The 20,350-nt window shown below is 40.0% G+C and overlaps 1 protein-coding gene across 8 annotated transcripts in view; it reads right to left on the bottom strand.

The window, feature by feature from the left end:
* The window catches only part of rab3gap1 (RAB3 GTPase activating protein subunit 1), a 67,500-nt gene that overhangs the window by 9,315 nt on the left and 37,835 nt on the right, over positions 1-20,350 (bottom strand). Inside the window, exons 19-26 of one of the 8 annotated variants that reach the window (XM_077215819.1) lie at positions 20,117-20,344; positions 15,282-15,378; positions 15,099-15,202; positions 13,047-13,162; positions 11,012-11,114; positions 8,231-8,251; positions 7,691-7,711; positions 3,072-3,454 (exon numbers count right to left, since the gene is read on the bottom strand). In XM_077215819.1, coding sequence (XP_077071934.1) covers positions 3,224-3,454; positions 7,691-7,711; positions 8,231-8,251; positions 11,012-11,114; positions 13,047-13,162; positions 15,099-15,202; positions 15,282-15,378; positions 20,117-20,344 — 921 coding nt within the window. In that variant the 3' untranslated portion in view covers positions 3,072-3,223. Of the gene's footprint in view, positions 1-2,571; positions 3,455-7,690; positions 7,712-8,230; positions 8,252-11,011; positions 11,115-13,046; positions 13,163-15,098; positions 15,203-15,281; positions 15,379-20,116; positions 20,345-20,350 lie in introns of those variants that run through there. The other 7 variants (XM_077215820.1, XM_077215823.1, XR_013197104.1 and 4 more) reach the window with 7 other exon arrangements.

Below are 20,350 nucleotides of genomic sequence, written 5' to 3'. Positions count from 1 at the left end.
CCACTGTCCTGCACAGTTAATCTCAAACCCTTATCAAACAAAGTCTTCAGGATCACTTGAAAATGAAATGCAGGTGTGTTTAGTTAGGGTTGGAGATTAACTGCGCAGGACAGTCGATCGGCAGGGAATAGGATTGGGCACCCCTGATGTACACGGATAAATTATTGATAATAATCACTATAGTCAATTTTGATATAACTTCGGACACTGCCAGTGGGTTGAAGAACAAGGACGTGTGTTAGACATCAACAGACTCAGTCACGGCATCCAGCTCGTAATCCGCGTTATCCGGGCCGCATCTGTCTTCTCCAACCGAGAAGTGCCAGCGTGATTTATGACAACAAGCCCGTGCGCCTCGGAGGGGGGTTAGTGCGAGGAAAAGAGGGAGAAGACACTGAGCGGGAATACAGTTTAAAAGTAGAGCAAAAAACTTTGTGAAAAATGGGTTTGCAAATATATTTTATTTCTCCTCTGCTCTAAAGTTATTGTAACATCTCATCCGTGTTTGGCTAGGAGAGAAGAGCTTTCAAACTGGAACAAAGGCAGAAGTTCTGAACCTCCTTTTGTTGTTGTCGCCGCCTCCATTTTACGCACCGCATCAACTTTTGTGGGTTTCGCGCGTTTGATTTTGGACAAGGTTTGGTTGGCCCTAGAAAAGGGAATTCAAAATAACAAGGCCTCCATCCTCCACACAGACATGTGTGTGAAAATCTGTCCGTCGTCCCGAAGAGACCGACGGGGGTGTGCGTGCGCTCCGACGCCCACGCGCTCCTCCTCGACGCGTGTGCGTTGCCAAACACCAAACGGGAAAAAAAGAGGGGAGCCGGTTGGAAACGGGGGAAGTGCTGAACGTCGCCATGGCAACAAGAACCGTGATAAGCGGAGCTCCGGGTGTTAAAGCGTTTCACAGCCATATCTCTGTTTATGGAAACGCTACGGGACCAGCCAGCGGACACCGATCATCAAGCTGTGAAGCGCTTCTCCCACGGCACCGATCGCACGGTGCCAAAGCCAGCGAGATCTCAAGCTGTCTCCCGTTCGGAACCGCAGAGTAGCCTAAAACTGAGCGCGATCGGCGCAAGATAAAGTGCTGAAAATAAAGTTTTCCTACTGATCACAACAGAAGGGCGTACGACTAACAACACCGTGTGTTAATATGAAAAATAAATGACAGCTTTAATGCAAAGTCGCATTGGATAAATGCATAAAGGCCCGTGCACAACAAGGATGATAACTATGGCCCCTTCCTTCATAGTAGACCATCTATGTGTTCTACCGCAGGAATATAATGTATAAAACATAAAAAATATTCCAGGCTACAACACATTAAAAGCATAAAAGCATTAACACAACCAAACAGGTTTCCAGAAATAGTAACAACTTTTATGCTTAAAGGATTAGTTTACCCAAAAAATTAAAATGATTCCATAATTTACTCACCCTCAAGCCATGGTAGAAGTATGTCTTTCTTCTTACAGCCTAACACAATCAGAGTTATATTAAAGTCCACCTGTAGTCAATAATTTTTATCCCTTAAAATTCATCTTTGATCAGCAAAATTACATTATTTAAAAAATGTTCCTTGAATTTTTTTATTTATGCCTTAAAATAGCTTGAATGTAACTGGACACCCTTGCCTTATTTAGTATGCGCGGTTCTATGATGCAAATGAGCCCCGCCTCCAATCACTCACTCAGAGATCCACTCGTAGACGATCACACGTTGACGCTAGCACTGATTAAAAATGGCGTATTCTGCTGCCAGGCCAGTAGATGGCGATGTCACTTCGTAAAGAATAACTATGCGCCAATATACTGAACACGCATGCGCATGACGTCACCGTTTTCACAAATTCACGTTTTTATAGTTTACACGAAAACGATAACTATCAATAACTTTGAAACCTGTTTTCCAAAGTTTGTGTTTTCAGGCCCCTAAAACGCTGTTGTTGTGTAAATGAATGGTCAAAACGCATAAAAAGTTCAGTTGAAAACGGTGTCGTGTAAAACGCCCCCTCTGAGCGATTTTTTTCCCAGCTGACGAACGAGAGCAAATCAAAATCCATCTTGTTTTAAAGAGTTCAATCATTTAAAGGGACAGACAACAAACAGCAGCACAGAGGAACGATATCATTTTTTCGCACAGAGGAACGATATCATTGGAATGATGATTTTTCCCCAGATGATGAACGATAAAAACATTGACAGCCAATCAGAATCCACCCTGCTTTAAACTGCAGTGTACGCTTATAATAATCGGCGTCATCGCCCGCTGGAGTGGACGCTGATATAGTTCTAATTATATTGTTATAGTTATCCTTCTTTGTGTGAAAGTTTCTGTGGTCGTAAGATGTCATAGAGAGTTATTTATCGACTGAAACAGAATCGCGACGCACTCGTCTGATCCAGAGCAGAAGTTACTCAACCTAACGTCCCGTATTAACGATCTAACTTCAGCATTCATTTAAAACCCTTAATGCAATTAAAGCACCATGAGCGGCACAAAGCGCTAATGAGGCAATGATCATGAAACGAGAACAACGACAATAACAAGTCTGGCTGGAAAGCCTAATTATGTTCAGACATTTTATTATTTTCACAAGTCAAAATGAAGATGATCATATTGGTTTGACATTTAGATCTGGTCAAATACATGAGATAGATAATAGCACAGACTGACAATACATCATCAGACAGACTTCTACATTAATGTCATTAGCAGAAAGCGACTGACGTTCTGGCGAAGGAAACAGAAGCGGCACAAGAGGGAATCGATATATATATAAACGTCTGAATGCACTCGTGATCTCACCTCTGATCCGAGACAGAAATCGATACAATGATGCTAAATGCTACATGATCTCAGCTTTTTTTATTTACTATTACAAGTCAGTGAGTAACGTGTGTGTGTGTGTGTGTTCTGATAATGTTTCCTAAGGCGAAGTCAACTAAAGCTTTTCTCATCAAAAACACAGTAGGGGAACTGATATTATTAGCATGTGTGAAAACCCACCAGATATAAAACCATTTTAACATCCAAGCGAAGGTTATTAGACCCTCAGAAGAGCAGTTGCTTGAGGGCCGATCCAGAAACAGACGTTTCCCGTGATTACATGTGCAATGTTTTAACTCTGTAAGAACAGCAGGAGACACCATTACCATTTGCTGATTTCACTAAAGCTGCGTCTCATTTAACCAAGCCGTCCCGCACACGACGGATGCGGTCAGAAGAACGAGGTGTCGGATGAAAAGGCCCCGGCGAGCCTGAACTCGTCCCGCATGAGCACGCAGAAGAGGCGCTGGGGCAGGGCTTTGGAGAACGGCGCGGGTCGAGGAACGCAGGTCCGGAGGATAATCTCCCGTCCAGCAGGGGGCGGAAAATCCGGAACCGCTTTCCTGTCATCCGTTCCTCCCGAACGGCCCGTTTCTTCCTCCATCGGAGCCAACAGGGCGGCCTGAACACATCAGCGCACAAAACACATCAGGCTTCTTCATAAAGGTTTTTTTTTCTGAAAACAGATCTGCTTTATACCTGAATCGAATTTGATTTATAATTGTAAGAAAAAACATGTTTGAACTTTGTCTCTTCTGTTTGTCCTGTGCCGCATGACCAGCTGATCGTTGTTGTGACCAGTTGATTGCGGTTTCAAGTAACTCTGATTGTGTTTGTCACTCACACCCTGATGAAGGCTTATTGGCCGCAACGTGTGGGTGTGCCGTTGCTTGTCACCTGTTTTTAAAGGTGAACTATGCAGGTTTTTTACCTCAACCGATCAGCTTCGGAGTCATTGGAATGGTTATATTACTCTTTTCGGGTTGAATGGTGGTCGTTTCGCATCCCCCTATCGCATGTGGGCGGAAAAAACACACTTGCAACTTTGAGCCGGCGGGCCGCCGGCCGCAGCATCAGGAAGTGTCGCGTGATATTAGGTCTCGCGATGTAACGAACTGCTTTACGGCAAAAAAGATCTGATAAAATTCTGATAAAATGAGCATCAAACAGAAATAATCCGGCGCCGTATACATGTGGTGTTCGAGGCGCACATACAATACAGACTGCCGACAGTTAAACAGGGCGCGCGCAGCTCTTAAAGGGACCACACCTTATTTCCACTCGTTACAGCTTCTATCCTACTGAACAGGTACTGGTGTAAGGGCGAGGGGATCCGGCCGTGAGTGCAGAGCCATCTCTGCGTGAGTGCTATTTACGACAGTACAAGTACTTCACAGCGACTCTAGGGGTCGCTGTTTGACAAAAATGGAATTCCTACTTAGTGCTGCTTTAAAACGCTGCAAGTATCTATCTGCTATCTAAGCCATGAAAAAATAAAGGCTTTACAGTGATGTGAATAAGTTAGGACACCCATGCTAAAGTTGCCTAAAAAGAGGAATAAAAAATCATCTTTTGGAAATTGATCTTAATGCTTTAATTAAAAAAATGAGGATAAATCCAACCTTTAAAGACACCAATTTTCTTTGTGAATGAAAATGTATCATAAATAAATAAATGTTCTTCCTTAAAATACAGGTTGCATAAGTCAGGACACCCCTATGTTAAATTCCCATAGAGACAGCAGATTTTTGTTTTTTACGGCCAGTTATTTCATGGATCCAGGATAATATGCATCCTGATAAAGTTTCCTTGGCCTTTGGAATTAAAAAAGCCCCACATCATCACACACACTTCACCATATCTAGAGATTGGCATGGTTTTATTTCAGTTAGCCTAATAGCTGGTTTGATTTGCATTGAAAGATGATCTTATGGAAAGTACCCCATTCCAATCTCTACGTATGGTGAAGGGTGTGTGATGATGTGGGATATTTTAATCCCAAAGGCCAAGGGAACTTTATCAGGATGCATATTATCCTGGATCCATGAAATAACTGGCCTTTAAAAATAAAAATCTGCCTGTCTCGATGGGAATTTAACATAGGAGTGTCCTGACTTATGCACCCTGTATTTTAAGGAAGAACATTTATTTATTTATGATGCATTATTCATTCACAAAGAAAATTGGTGTCCTTAAAGGTTGGATTTATCCTCATTTTTTTAATTAAGGCATTAAGATCAATTTCCAAAAGATTATTTTTTATTCCTCTTTTTAGGCAACTTTAGCATGGGTGTCCTAACTTATTCACATCACTGTATACGAATGAATGAGGCATTTATATTTTTTCTAAATCTAATTATTCAAGTGCCTTAGATTGTTTTTTCTTATGAGTGGAATCATCCCTACACTGCAAAAAATGCTTTTTTGACTTAGTATTTTTGTCTTGTTTCCAGTCCAAATATCAAACATTTCTTAAATCAAGACCCATTTACTAAAGTAGAAGATAATAAGTCTTGTTTTTCTGGGGAAATAAATAAAAATTAAGTGAGTTTTGGATTAAAACCAACTAAATTATCTGCCAATAGGGTAAGAAAAATAATCTTGTTTCTGTTTGAATTAACATTATTTTTCTGACCCCGTTGGCAGATCATTTTGCTTTTTTTAAGCATCAAATCACTTAATTTTGATTAATTCCCCCGGAAAACAGGACAGAATATCTCAAGTCATTTTACTCTTCTAGTAAATGCATCTTGATTTAAGAATTTTTAGATATTTGGACTGGAAACAAGACAAAAATACTGAGTATGAAAAGCATTTTTTGCAGTGTACACCCAGAGATACTGAAGTTACACCCCGTGCAGCACTTTTTGCATTTCTTGTTTTATAATTGATTTGATTGTGCAAGATCGACACTGTTATAGAACAGAACTGGATCAATATTGAGTCCCCTATTTTAATGATCTAAGCGCATGGTCTAAAGTGCATTTAGAAGCCGTGTCCGAATCCACTTTTGCTTATTTAACGACGGGAAAAATGGTCGGCGCTCCCGGCGCTGGTCTAAAAGGGTTCTGACTATTCTCTTAATGAGTAACGTGCAATAAACCAATCAGAGTCTCATCTCCCATTCCATTTAAAAGCCAGTTGCGCTCGTACTTTTGCAGATTTGCTATTTACATGGCGGAAAAACTGAACGCTTCTCTAGCGAGGAAATGTATCCGCTCGTGCGCGAGGTTATCTACAGGACAAAGTTTACGAGCAATTGTGGACCCACCTATAAGCGCATATTACTAACAAGCTCTTTAAATAACAAGAAATGCAAGAAAGTCACAGGGAAAGAGTCTTGACTCATTTGTGAAGCAATATCTTGCTAAAAAAACAAAAACAAGAAAAAGCTCATAATAAACTAAGATAAATCCAAAAGCTTTATATTTAAAACAAGTCCAAAATATTGCACGTTCCTATTTTATTTAATCCATAAACTGGATCGCTTTACGAGCCAAGATCACACAACAACCTCAAAAGCGCTTATAATAAGTGGAGATGCAGAAAGCAGAAACAAAACACGACTTCTCTGTAGACGGTTGTTTAGTTAAAATTGCAGAACATAACTAGCTGGTTTCACAGAGCTAGCCCCAAACTAAATGCTTTTTTTTAACTGAAAGCAACTTGCACTGACAGATCTTAAAATACATCAGTGCCATTGTTTTGTCTCTGGATTCACACCAGTAATGTTTACACGAATGCCCTAATTGAACTAAGGCCGAATCCTGGTTTAATCAAAGCCTTGTCTGTGAAACCAGGCCAACGAGTCTTTGGTCGCTGTATTATTAACCAATATTACCAAACACACAAGATGCCAGAAGGTTGATGTGAATCCCACTCTGTCCACTGCAAAAAATGCTTTTCATACTCAGTATTTTTGTCTTGTTTCTAGTCCAAATATATAAAAATTCTTAAATCAAGATGCATTTACTAGAAGAGTAAAATGACATAAGATATTATGTCCTGTTTTCCGGGGGAATTAATCAAAATTAAGTGATTTGATGCTTAAAAAAAGCTAAATTATCTGCCAATGGGGTGAGAAAAACAATGTAAATTCTTATCCTATTGGCAGATAATTTAGCTTGTTTTAAGCAAAAACTCACTTAATTTTTATTTATTTCCCCAGAAAACAAGACTTTCTACTTTAGCAAATGGGTCTTGATTTAAGAAATGTTTGATATTTGGACTGGAAACAAGACGAAAATACTAAGTTAGAAAAGCATTTTTTTGCAGTGTCAATCAACACTCTCAATTTTTAATTCGGTGTCACTCTTAAATCTTTAGCATGGACGTGGCTAATCTGTACTGCATGAAGTGCTAATGGTATATGCATGAAGGTAACATGTTTTTATAATAAGCTAAGTTGACAACGTTACATAAACCTATTTGTCTTTTACCAGAGAGTCAAGAAACAACAAAGCAAAGACGCTTCTTAACAAATGCTCTCGGTGAGACTTAAATGAGTGTGTTGAGACTGCAGGAGTGAAGCAAATTGACACAATCTCTTTTTTTCCCCCCGTACAGGAACAAATTTCACTAATTGCAAAGCTGATTGCAAATTAGCAAATGTCTGTTCACATCTCAGAGACTGAACGTGGAGAAAAAGCACATTCTGGATTGAGATCGACCTATGATGTGACGTCCATCTTCACAGAAAATCACTTCGACTCGTCAAGATGACAGTAACATAATTTATCACAGGGATGTTTTTTGTCTAATCACACAACGAGGCATGAGCTAAAGCATGTGCACTAAAATGCACACGAAGAACATCACTCACTATCTCTACGGCACTGAGACGCGTCTATAAACAAACCTCCACGTCCATCAGGAAGCCCTGAATGCGCACAGGATGTGAACGAATCAACGTGAGGATAAAAAAAAAATCAAAAAGCAGATATTAGTGACAGACATTCAGATTCTACAGATTGTGTTCCTCATTGACATCAGCATCTGTCTGAAACACTGCAATAAAATGTTTTTCTTGTTCAGTGTTTCTGTGTTGTTTTCCAGTACAAATATCTAAATATACTAAAATCAACATACATTTAGATGAAGCAAACATGAACTGAAGATATTAAGTCTTTTTTTCTGAAATCCGTCCAAATAAGGTGAGTTTATGCTGAAAAAATGCTTATGTTGTTTTCCTTTTAAATTTAGATCATTTTTTGGACCCCAATGGCAGATATTTTTTCTTGTTTTCATCAAAAACTCATTTAGCTTTTTCAGTAAATGTATCTTGATTTAAGAATGTTTGCCCTGTAAAACAAGACAAAAATACTGAGGAAGAACATTATTGTATTTTTTTGCAGTGAATGGTGGGGAATCGTATAGTGTCAGATGTTGCTGATTTTACCTCGTCACTGGAGTCGGCCAACTTGACAATAGTGACAGACAAGCGGTGTTAGGAGAGAACAAACAAACAAACAAAAAGATGAAGAAAAAGAACAACACAAAATACAAGGCCAAATAAGAGCACTTTTAAAAGTTCAGTTCATGCTGTAACGTGCAACGGTGAATCTCACCAAACCACTCAGCACGTGCAGGTCATATTTCAAGCAAAAAATCAAAAGGAGAAAAAAAAGACAATTATTAAAACCATTACGATTATTGGTAGCAATATTATAATGACAATTAAGCACAATTAAATGTACAAATTATACAGTATAGAGAATCATCATTAAGAATAATGCGAGAGTGGGGGAATGTGGTTAAGTTGTCATGACAATAAATGCTACAAAAATCGTAATGGTTCTATACGCTTGATTTTCTTTAAGCAAAACATAATGTCTTTTCTTTTGATTTTGGGTTGAAATTCGATGACATGATTCATCCCTGAAGAGGAAAGAGTACAAAATGGTCTAAACATGAGTATAAACATCAATATAATGTTCCTTCAGAATGTTATTCCTATAAAAGAAACCAAATATTAATAAAGAATCTGATTGGTCCTTGGTGCAGTAATGCTTTGGATGAGTCCGGGTCACGGCACCACATTATCTGTTCATTGGTGATGACACAGTGAAAACATCCAAAACATGATCAATCAGAGCAATCAGTGCATGCACATATCCATAAACACATGCAACAAAGTCTCTCCTCCTCTGTGAGGTCCGTCTCTCTTTCTCTCTCTCATTTCTCTTTCTTCCAGGAAATCTCACCTCATTTGAATCCCTGATTTCACATGATTTACATGGGGATGGTTGGGATAATTATTGCCTTTCTATTTGCAGCCTGGCAACACACAGGCTATAATTTAGTCCTCACATACACTCTCTCTCTCTCACACACACACACACACACACACACACACACACACACACACTCACACTCACACTCACACTCACACTCACACACTCACACACACACACACACACACACACACACACACACACACACACACACACACACACACACACACACACACACACACACACACACTGCAGACAGAGAAGGGGGGGGGCTAATTGAGCAAGAGTTTCAGGCAAACAAACTCAATTTCAAACATTTCTCACTTAAAAGAAAACTTGTGAGCACAGACGTCTGAAGCTCACCTCGAGAACAACGGCTGACATTTCAACGCTCATATCGCATTTTCAGCCTGTTTAACTTTAAGTAGCTGAGAATTACAATTTATACTGGGACCATTAGGCACAAGTGCATCCTGGGAATGACGATGACACAACTGGAAGGGACTAATATTAAGAACTAACGGGGGAAAATGAATGTCCCTCTCTGAGGTTTCAGGGGAATCTCATGGAAACACCTCAAAATCCAACGAAAAATTAATGCATTAGAATTTGCATTAAAAAAAATCTAAAAAAATCCAGCTTCAATTGATTTACAGGTCAGATTTTACAGTGAAATCGGTAACACTTTACAATAAGGTTCATTAGTTAACATTAGTAAATGTATTAACTAACATGAACTAACAATAAGCAATACATTTGTTACTTTACTTATTAGTCTTTATTAATGTTAGTAAATAAAAATACAGTTGTTCATTGTTTGTTCACAGTGCATTAACTAATGTTAACAAGCACAACCTTTGATTTTAATAACGTATTAGTAAATGTTGAAATTAATATTGACTAAGATTAATAAATGCTGAAGAAGTATTGTTCATTCTTAGTTTATGTTAACTAATGTAGTTAACTAAAGTTAAGTAATGAACCTTATTGTAAAGTGTTACCGTGAAATCAACCACTTTCATGGCATAAATCTCGTTGTGAGATTGACCAGCTAACAGTTAACAAACTGATGAGTGACCGGTACTAGTGGCACTAACTAAACCACTACTAACATGAACACAAGACTAATGCGAAGACAGACTTTAAGGTCGTTCATCAAACTCGCTGTTTAACCGGCACACTCCTTAATAATCTTTTTTTAAACAAATCACTCGCCCGGCGTGTTTAATTACCTCTGTGTCACATTAAAGCTCTAAATGAAACTAAGACATCTGCTGCATTTCATTAATTTAGCTAATTATGACAATCAGAAAAACAGCTAGAGCGGATTTTTAAAAGTATTTTTTAAACCCTGGGCTCTTCTTGCTGTTAAAGTCGCTTTGAGACATTATGATGTGGACGAGTCCGGCACCGTCTCACAGATATGAAGCGTCCGTACAATTATTAACACGCGACGGTCCTGTTGATTTTACTCCGACAGCCGACATTACGGTAACACTTTTCTATAAGGTTACATTTGTTAACTACATTAACATAAACTAATAATGAAAAACGCATTTATTAATCTTAATGTTAATTTCAACATTCAAGTTGTGTCTGTTTATATTATTTAATGACCTAAGAGTTGTTTTTTTATAAACTAACATTACAAAACAGTAACACTAACAAATTTATTGTTCATTGTTAACGTTAGTAAATCCATTAACTAATGGGACCTTATTGCAAAGTGTTACTAACATTAGTAACCTCAAGAACAGAATTATACATTCACATAAAAGCACTTGGCAGATGCTTCTATCAAAAGCAAGCACGGATGCACATTGCACAATTAGAGCTGATATCCAGTATTTTCCGACTCATTTTGGCCCAATTTTTCTGAGAAGAGAGAATCCAGTCCATGATTATAATAAAACATAAAACCCTTGATCGTGTGTGTGTGTGTTTACCCGCTGAGAACTGACGAAGAGCTTATGTATGATGCTTCCAGCAGGACCTCGACCTGCACCGACCACACACACCTCAGGCTCCTCCAGCAAACAGCTCACAAACCTGAGAGACAGACAGGAATAACGGTATAATGTGAGACAGTGACTGTACAGTACAGGTAGAGGAGTGTTCAGATGAAGGAAGGAAGAGGAATATTTATCATGTTCATAGTCGCCTGAGAAATGCTGCCATTATACAGAGAAAAACAACTACGCCTGTGTCTGTGTGTGCGTGTGTGAATTCAGCCTGTTCAACACAATCACACACACACACACCTGGACTGAACTGTCTTTGTTCCTGCGGGCAGCTCCGGGTCTCATCTTAATGAGGCGGTATGTCTGTCTTAACCGGCCTGCTGTGGCCCCGAGCGGCCCCTGGGAACTAACGAGTGCCAGGAGACTCGGCTGACATGCCCCTGTCAGACTGACAGCACAAGCTCCGCCCCTCCTGCGCAACACGACCCACCCCCTTTTTAATAATACAGCTCCGCCCGCTTCTGCATGACATTAATCTGCACCTTCTGCTACACAAGACTCAACTCTAGTGCTCAATATAGCTCCGCCCACCTCAATATAGCTCCACCAATCTTGCTCAACAAGACTCCACCCTCTTGCTATATATAGCTCCACCTCCTCAATACAGCTCCACCCAACTTGCTTAACATGACTCCACCCTCCAGCTTGATATGGCTCCGCCCCTCACACTCGATAGTTCCAGCCCTCTTGCTTGACACGGCTCCGCCCCTCCTGCTCGATATCCCGCCCCCTCAATATGGCTCCGCCCCTCTTGCTCAGTGTGACTCCTCCTTTATTTGGCTCCGCCCTCCTGCTCGACACTTCTCATTTACTGTTACAAATCTGAATGACTTTTTTTCTTCTACTGAACATAAAAGAAGATATTTGGAAGAATGTTGAAAACCAAACAACATTTCTCAAAATATCTTCTTATTGAAGATAGAAAGCCATACCGGTTTGGAGTAACACGAGTAAATGAGAGATTGTGACATGATCCTGAAAAACAAACTTGTTAAAAATATTGACTAAAGCCTCATATTATACAGTATACCAGAGTCATGTCTAGATAGGGGGCGGCTATATCAACCAGGAGGGTGGAGTCATGTTGAGTAAGGGGGCGGAGCTATATCAACCAGGAGGGTGGAGTCATGTCGAGTAAGGGGGCGGAGCAATATCAACCAGGAGGGTGGAGTCATGTCAAGTAAGGGGGCGGAGCTACATCAAACAGGAGGGTGGAGTCATGTCGAGTAAGGGGGTGGAGCTATATAAATCAGGAGGGTGGAGTCATGTAGAGTAAGGGGGCGGAGCTATATCAACCAGGAGGGTGGAGTCATGTCGAGTAAGGGGGCAGAGCTATATCAACCAGGAGGGTGGAGTCATGTCAAGTAAGGGGGCGGAGCTATATCAACCAGGAGGGTGGAGTCATGTTGAGTAAGGGGGAGGAGCTATATCAAACAGGAGGGTGGAGTCATGTCGAGTAAGGGGGCGGAGCTATATCAACCAGGAGGGTGGAGTCATGTCAAGTAAGGGGGCTGAGCTACATCAAACAGGAGGGTGGAGTCATGTCGAGTAAGGGGGTGGAGCTATATAAATCAGGAGGGTGGAGTCATGTCGAGTAAGGGGGCGGAGCTATATCAACCAGGAGGGTGGAGTCATGTTGAGTAAGGGGGCAAAGCTATATCAACCAGGAGGGTGGAGTCATGTCGAGTAAGGGGGCAGAGCTATATCAACCAGGAGGGTGGAGTCATGTTGAGTAAGGGGGAGGAGCTATATCAAACAGGAGGGTGGAGTCATAAACAGAGGCAGGTTTTTCAAAACAAAAATTAGAAACTGCTTTTACTTAGATTTTTTATTTCATGCTTTTGCTTTTATTTTTAAGCCATTTTTAGCTGATTCCGATGACGTGTTGATAATATTGTGCATCTGTACAAGTGACTTGCATTGTCTGAGCCCGAGTATGGTGGAAATAAACAGCCTTTACCTCTCCAGCTCGTCACCATCTTGCTCCCGCTCTCCTTTAGTGATGCCAAACTTGGCCTTGAGCGAGCGTGCGATCGCAACGACGGCCTCCACCGCGCTCATCTGATTAATAACCTCCTGACAACACAGAGCACACACACGTTCACATTTCAATGCACTATAATAATTCCAATATGGTAACAATATGGTAATCATACACATGTTGTTTTTAGGTGATGTTTGTTTTTATGCTGTTGATTGTACAGCACTTTGGTCTGCAGGTGCAGTTGTAAAGTGCTTTATAAATAAAATAAAGTTAAAAGTAATTCAAAGTGCTTTGCACAGAAAGGAATTAATATAATCACAAAATAAAAGCAAGGAAAATTCAAACTTATTTAAATAAAATTAAAAAATTAAAGGTAATTAAAGGTAAATTAATTTAGAAATTAAAGGTGCAGTGTGTGATTTTTAGCGGCATCTAGTGGTGAGGTTACGAATTGCAACCAACAAAAGTTACGGTGGCCGACAGGAACATGTGTCATCGTCTGAGACTGCAGAGAGTAGCAGTTCAGCAATGAGGTTTCTTTACAAGGATAAATTAAGAAATTATGTTTACTTAATTATTCAGTAAAACTATATGTTATTGCGAATATTATTGTTACTTGTTCATCATTGTGTCAGTGTTTTATTCGCTGAACTAAGGTTGCTTCCTTGCACGAAGAGCAACATAGTAACGAAACGCGTTTGTCCGTTTAGGGCCACCGTAGAAATTTTCGGCGCATTTCAATGATCGGGAACCTGCGGTGTGTGTAGACAGAAACTGCTCATTCTAAGGTAATACGAATATAACGGTTCATTAAGTAAGGTCTTTATACACCACTGAAAACTTCTTTTTCAAGGTAGTGAGGAGACGCGCTCTGTAGCGCTGTGTGTTCGCTGTAGCGCTGTGTGTTCGCTGTAGCGCGGTGTGTTCGCTGTAGCGCGGTGTGTTCGCTGTAGCGCGGTGTGTTCGCTGTAGCGCTGTGTGTTCGCTGTAGCGCTGTGTGTTCGCTGTAGCGCTGTGTGTCCGCTGTCGGCTACGCTAGAAACATGACCACACAATATGTCGACCTCCATAGAAGGGGGCGACCACGGTTATGGAGATATAAATGTCTCATTCTAAGGTAATAAAAACATTACGGTTCATTATGCAAGGTCTTTATACACCACTGAAAACATAGTTATGGATCTTATATTGCATTTCTGTCAATAGATCCTCAGAAATATTACACAATGCACCTTTAAAAGAGTAAAAATACAAACTTCTCATCTAGCAAAAAAACATTGTGTCATATTTTTCACAGCTCCCAGTTTTGCTCTGAGATTTCCCCATGGTGATTACACTAGGTACATCCCGAATCGTGTACTTGTGCTCTATTCTACGCCATTTTGTAGTATGAATAGTGCGAGTAGTGCGTTCACACTGAAAACCCTAAAAAGAAAAAGTGCACTTTAAATACCCAGATGATGCACTTATTTAACCGAAAAAAACAAACTGAGTGAAAAAAAAACACTTAACTGTCGCAGCTTTAATAACATAGCAGAGGGGGAGGGGCTATCGGACTCCGATGTTGAAAGACATAATAAACTTATAAAGTTCATACACTACAAGGTTGAGTACATAGTGTACACTGCAAAAATGATTTTCTTACTTAGTATTTTTGTCTTGTTTCCAGTCCAAATATCATAAAATTCTTAAATCAAGATGCATTTACTAGATGAGTGAAATGCCATTAGATGTTATGTCTTGTTTTCCGGGGGAATAATTCAAAATTAAATGAGTTTTTGCTTAAAAAGAGCAAAATTATCTGCCAATGGGGTAAGAACAGAAACATTGGCAGATAATTTAAAACTCAATTAATTTGTATTTACTTCCCCACAAAACAAGACATAATATCTAATGGCATTTTACTAAAGTAAATGCATCTTGATATAAGATTTTTTCGATATTTGGTCTGGAAACAAGACAAAAATACTAAGAAAAGCATTTTTTGGGACCCAGCTACTGTGTCTGATAGCGTGGTGTGACCCTCACCTCCAGTTTCTTGAAGTCAGGACTGGGGTGACGCAGAAGTTTACTGGCGTGAGACGTGAGATGCTGGAGCGCCTTACGCACGGACGGGATGTCTTCGGTCGACTCTGGAAGAACATTCACCTCATGTTTAGGGACATCAGAGACACTGGAAACTGTGTGCATCTGTAGTGGTTTCACACAAACCTTCCTCCTTGATTTTGAGAAGAGCAGCGTGTAGGACACAGGGCAGCAGATGCCTCGTCAGATCAGACGCTTTCTGCACCGAGAGGTAGTGCAGCACCTACACACACACGCACACACACACATTTACATAAAACATTCTCTGTTTATGCCAATATTTTCTCATTCAGATAGCCAATTATAATGTCCAGTACCAATGCTAACTAACACATACCATAAACTGCTTGTAGAATTAAGGTCCTTGCACACTGAGTACGAAATTTACGCACGTTAAAAAATAAATACGACCTCACATTGTGTCAATCACGTTTAACACACTGCCTCTGAAACTTTCGTCCTTCATAAAAAAACTCGTATTGGGTTCGATTTTCTGCGTTTTTCACATCCGTGGCATTTTTAGAGGTATTTTAAAAATTCAGAGCCACTGAATGACAAATACGAAAAAACGAATATGAAAATTTCGGACTCAAGGGCAATGCACACTGAGTCCGAAATTCGCATTCGAAATTTTCGCACGTTAAAAAAAAAAAAATTAGACCTCACGTGTTATGTCAATCACACTTGCACACTGTCTACGAAACCTTTGTCCGTCAAAAAAGAAATCAGATCGGGTTCGATTTTCTGCATTTTCCGCATCCGTAGTAAGCAGTTTCAATGGTGTTTTGACAATTCAGAGCCACCGAATCACGAATACGAAAAAACGCATACGAAAATTTCGGACTCAGTGTGCAATGGCCTTCAATGTGCAAGCACCTTTGGAATTATACAAGATTTTAATTATAAATAATTTTTTCCAGCCGAGGATGTTCCCAAAAGCAGGTTTTGAAAGCTTCAGTTTACTTCTGAAGAAGGATCTGGGTGCAAACTAAAGCTAACAAACACATCTACGGCTGCGTTTACACTTGGCATTAACATGCGACCTGTATCCGGATGTTGTCCACATACAGAACGCATTGAAAAGACAAGTGTAAACGCGTTTGTGATCGGAATAATTTGATCAACGTGTCCTGGTTCGAAAGGTAGTCGGGGACGCATTGTGATCGGATCTTAGTTTAATGTACCATCATGTCTGCATTCACAGGTCAACGTCACACAACCCACCACTTCTGGTTGACTTTTTTTTTTATTGCTTGGGAAAATGAGATCCAATTGGTTATCCAGAAACAGAGGCCGCTTGATATAAACTAGCTGTGTCCTGATTGGCTGATGATCTGATCTGCTTGATCGGATGTTAATGCCAGTGGACTCTTTATGGTTATGGACTCTTATTTTGATATTCTGTTCTGTTTTCTTTAGTTCCTGTTAGGGTTCAACAAATTCTCACTATTAACTATGACTTCTGCCTCAATAAAATCCTAATTAATTCTTATTAACAGTTATTAAGGTAGTTGTTAAATTTAGGATTAAGATGTGAAGAATATGGTCATGCAGAATAAGGCATTAATATGTGCTTTATAAGTATTAATAAACAGCCAATATCCTAGTAATATGCATGATAATAAGCAACTATTTAATAGTGAGACCCTAAACTAAAGTGTTACAGTAATTAAAAGCTTTTTAAGTGTTAAATTATTGTAACGTTTTGATTTCAGTTTTAAGTTTAAGATTTTAAGCATTTTAATTTCTATATTTTCTAATACTTCTGATTTCAAATTCATGTTAAGCTTTTTAAATCTAGAGTTATTTGAAAATAGCGTTTGTGATTTTAAATGTTCATTTGTTAAAATATTTGAATGTAATGTTTCTCATTTTAAAATATAATTTAAAGCAATTTAATCGTGTTTTTTTAAAAGCCGCTTCTGATTGTACATTTAAATGTAAGCATTACTTGGGAAGGTTCAGCCTTTACAGGGTCAGTGTGTGTTTGTGTGTGTGTGTGTGTGTGTGTGTGTGTTTTAGCGCTGCACCGCTGCCCTTGTGAGACGCTTGCCTTCAGGCCGTCGTACACACACCGCAGAAAACACGCACGGCTGTCATTGGCCGGGACGCGTTACTGGAGCAAAACACAGTAGAGGAAATTAAATCAGCAAATGAATTCAGTGTAAATCCTGCAGCTTCTCCACAAGGGCTCGACAGACGGTTGAAGGACAGAAAGAGACGCGACCTTCACGGACGCCAGCGTTCTCCTGAACTCCCTTTCAACTTGCCAAGCCGAGCCCTGTGACAACACCTTGCATTTTAACCCACTTCCAGCAGAACTGCCTCTGATTGGCTAGTTTGAAGAATGCATGGGACACACTGACAGGCGAGCGTGTTTTTATAGCTTTCAAGTCTCTTTTAAAAACCTACACTGCAAAAAATGCTTTTCTTACTCAGTATTTTTGTCTTGTTTCCAGTCCAAATATCTAAAAATTCTTAAATCAAGATGCATTTACTAGATGAGTAAAATGACATGAGATATTATGCCCTGTTTTCCGGGGGAATTAATCAAAATTAAGTGATTTGATGCTTAAAAGAAGCTAAATTATCTGCCAATGGGGTGAGAAAAATAATGTTAATTCAAACAGAAACAAGATTATTTTTCTTACCCTATTGGCAGATAATTTAGCTTGTTTTAAGCAAAACAGTGCAGTGCAGTGTACCTGTTTCCTTTAGCATATTGATTCTATTCTTCGGTTGGTTTTTCTTAATTTATATCTGAGTTCTGATTTCTGTTGTGGTTCTCCTGTTTTATGGTAACTCATAGCTATTTTTTTGCATGTTATATCTTCTTGAGGGTGAAATAATGACAGAGAATGATTATGTTTCTCGCAAAAAAGCTTGAAATGAACATGTCATATTAATCCAACATACACACACACAACAAAAGCAGATCAGGCTCATAATGTTCCTGGACTGAGACCTTGTGAACCTGGACTCTTACACGGACTTGATAACGTTTTTCAAAAATGTTCAACGCCTGCACCTTAGAACCTATTTCAAGGTTTGCATTCTTCCATCTAAGAAATATCACTAGATTACGATCATTTCTATCGCTGCCAGATGCGGAAAGGCTTATTCACGCCTTTATTACGTCGAGGCTTGATTATTGCAATGCACTCTTATGTTGGTCTCCCAAATCGTTCCATCAAAAAATTACAATGTACTAAAAATTCTGCCGCCCGGTTATTGACAAATTGCTCGTCGACATATTTCACCGGTACTCTATAGCCCCTTTCACACAGAGATTCCGGAGAATACAAGGATAAAGTGACCGGGATTTGACCCGGGTTCGTTTGACTTTGGTTCATTCACACTGCCAGTGTTTTTCCGGAATCAGAGAGTGCGTTCACACACAACCCGTAAAAATCCGGTAAACATCGATATGACATGTAATGTCTCAGCAGCAGCGTCTATAGTTTGCTTATGAGCTGCGATTTCTCTCTCGAGAAACTACACTTGTGCATTTTTTTGTCTGATTCGATTATAAACTTGCGCATTACGTACCGTTTCACGCTGGCGAACGATCCCGGCTTCAGCGCCATCATTACGACACGACATTGATTACGGCTTTTGTTCACACAGCGTGCGTTCCGGGACTGAACACGGCAATGTTACTAGGTCCCCAACCCGGCATCGATCCCGGCAAAGATCCCAGGTCATGTTTGCGTTCACACAGAAGGTGTTCTGGCAATTTACCGGGATAAACGCGCTGTGCGAAAGGGGCTTATGACTTGCACTGGCTGCCTATACAAGCACGTATCAAATTCAAAACACTGGTTTTAAGATATAAAGCTATTCATGGGACGGCCCCTGACTATCGCTGCAGTTTAGTTCACTTTCATACTCCAGCTCGCTCTCTGCGCTCTTCTAGATCATGAATCCTTCAGCAGCCTCGATGTAAATTAAAGTCTATGGGCATTTTCGGTCTCAGCGCCACGTCTATCCTCTACTATCGGGAATTAGAGACTCTCTAACATTGAACTCTTTAAAGACACCTTTTTACAGCTGCTTCTTGCTACTGAATGTCTTTGTTTTATTGTATTGTATTGTTGTTATTCTCTTTTGTGTATTGTAGCAGTTTGAGTCTGAGAAAAGCGCATTAGAAATAAAATGCATTATTTTCTGTTAGAACGGTGTCGTGTTAGCGGCCCCTAAGTTAATAACTTATGATCTTTGCGACGGAAGTGAATAGATCAAAACTAAATTTAGCTGGAGAATAACTTTATTCTAGAGCTGCTGTAAAGCCAAAACAATATCTGTTACATTAATTTCCTATTATCACTAGCCGCGTTTCCGTTACCCTTCAAATTGCGCAAATTGAAATTGCGAATTGAAAATACGCCCAATGAAAATGCAATGGAAACAGTTTTTGCCCATTCACATGCCCCTGATGTAGAAGATGCGATGTGTTTGGACAGAATACGAGACAGAGTTCTTTATTAAATTCATAAAAGACAAAAGAATTACAGGAATACTGGATTCTAAACCTCAAAGATATGCCACAATCAAGACCTCGAAGCAGAAATGAGGGAGAAACGCCAAGAAACTCCTAACATGTCCCGCTCACAGTATAAAAGTCTTTCCTTTACATTAATGATTGGATAACACACACACACGTCTCCTTCGATTAATAATAATGGCCAGTGCAGTGGCTGGGATATAAGTAAACCATATAAACCAACATCTGTCGCTATTATTTTTAGTGATAATATATGGCGAGAGGAAAAAAAAATACATTTTAGTCGCATAACATCGGTTAATGGAAACGCCATCATTTCGCAATAGTTTTTTTGTCGACATTTAGAAAAAAACTGCGCAAATATGTAATGGAAACGCGCCTAGTGTTAAGCTCCTTTGAAACAATCTATATTGTTAAGCGCTATATAAATGTAGGTGACTTTACTCAAGGTTCTGACCTTCTCCGCCTCTTTGGTGTCATCAAACAGCCTCTTCTGTCGGCGTGCTGGAGTGGCTTTGGCCGTTTCCCAGGCCTCAACCCACATGTTGCCCGGGATCTTCATGCGGGCGCTTAGGTCGCCCCGAATGACCGTCTGGCCCGTCTCATCGCTCACCTCCTCCTCCACGTAATCTCTCGGGGAATACCAGCGCACAAAATCCTCCAGGGAACAGCCTGGATTCGCTGCCTGTGG

This window comes from Siphateles boraxobius, unplaced genomic scaffold (genome assembly GCF_051911475.1).
Source record: "Siphateles boraxobius isolate OS27281-9 unplaced genomic scaffold, OSU_SipBor_1 7, whole genome shotgun sequence".
Taxonomy (NCBI): domain Eukaryota; kingdom Metazoa; phylum Chordata; class Actinopteri; order Cypriniformes; family Leuciscidae; genus Siphateles; species Siphateles boraxobius.
This window is presented reverse-complemented; position numbering and strand designations above follow the sequence as displayed.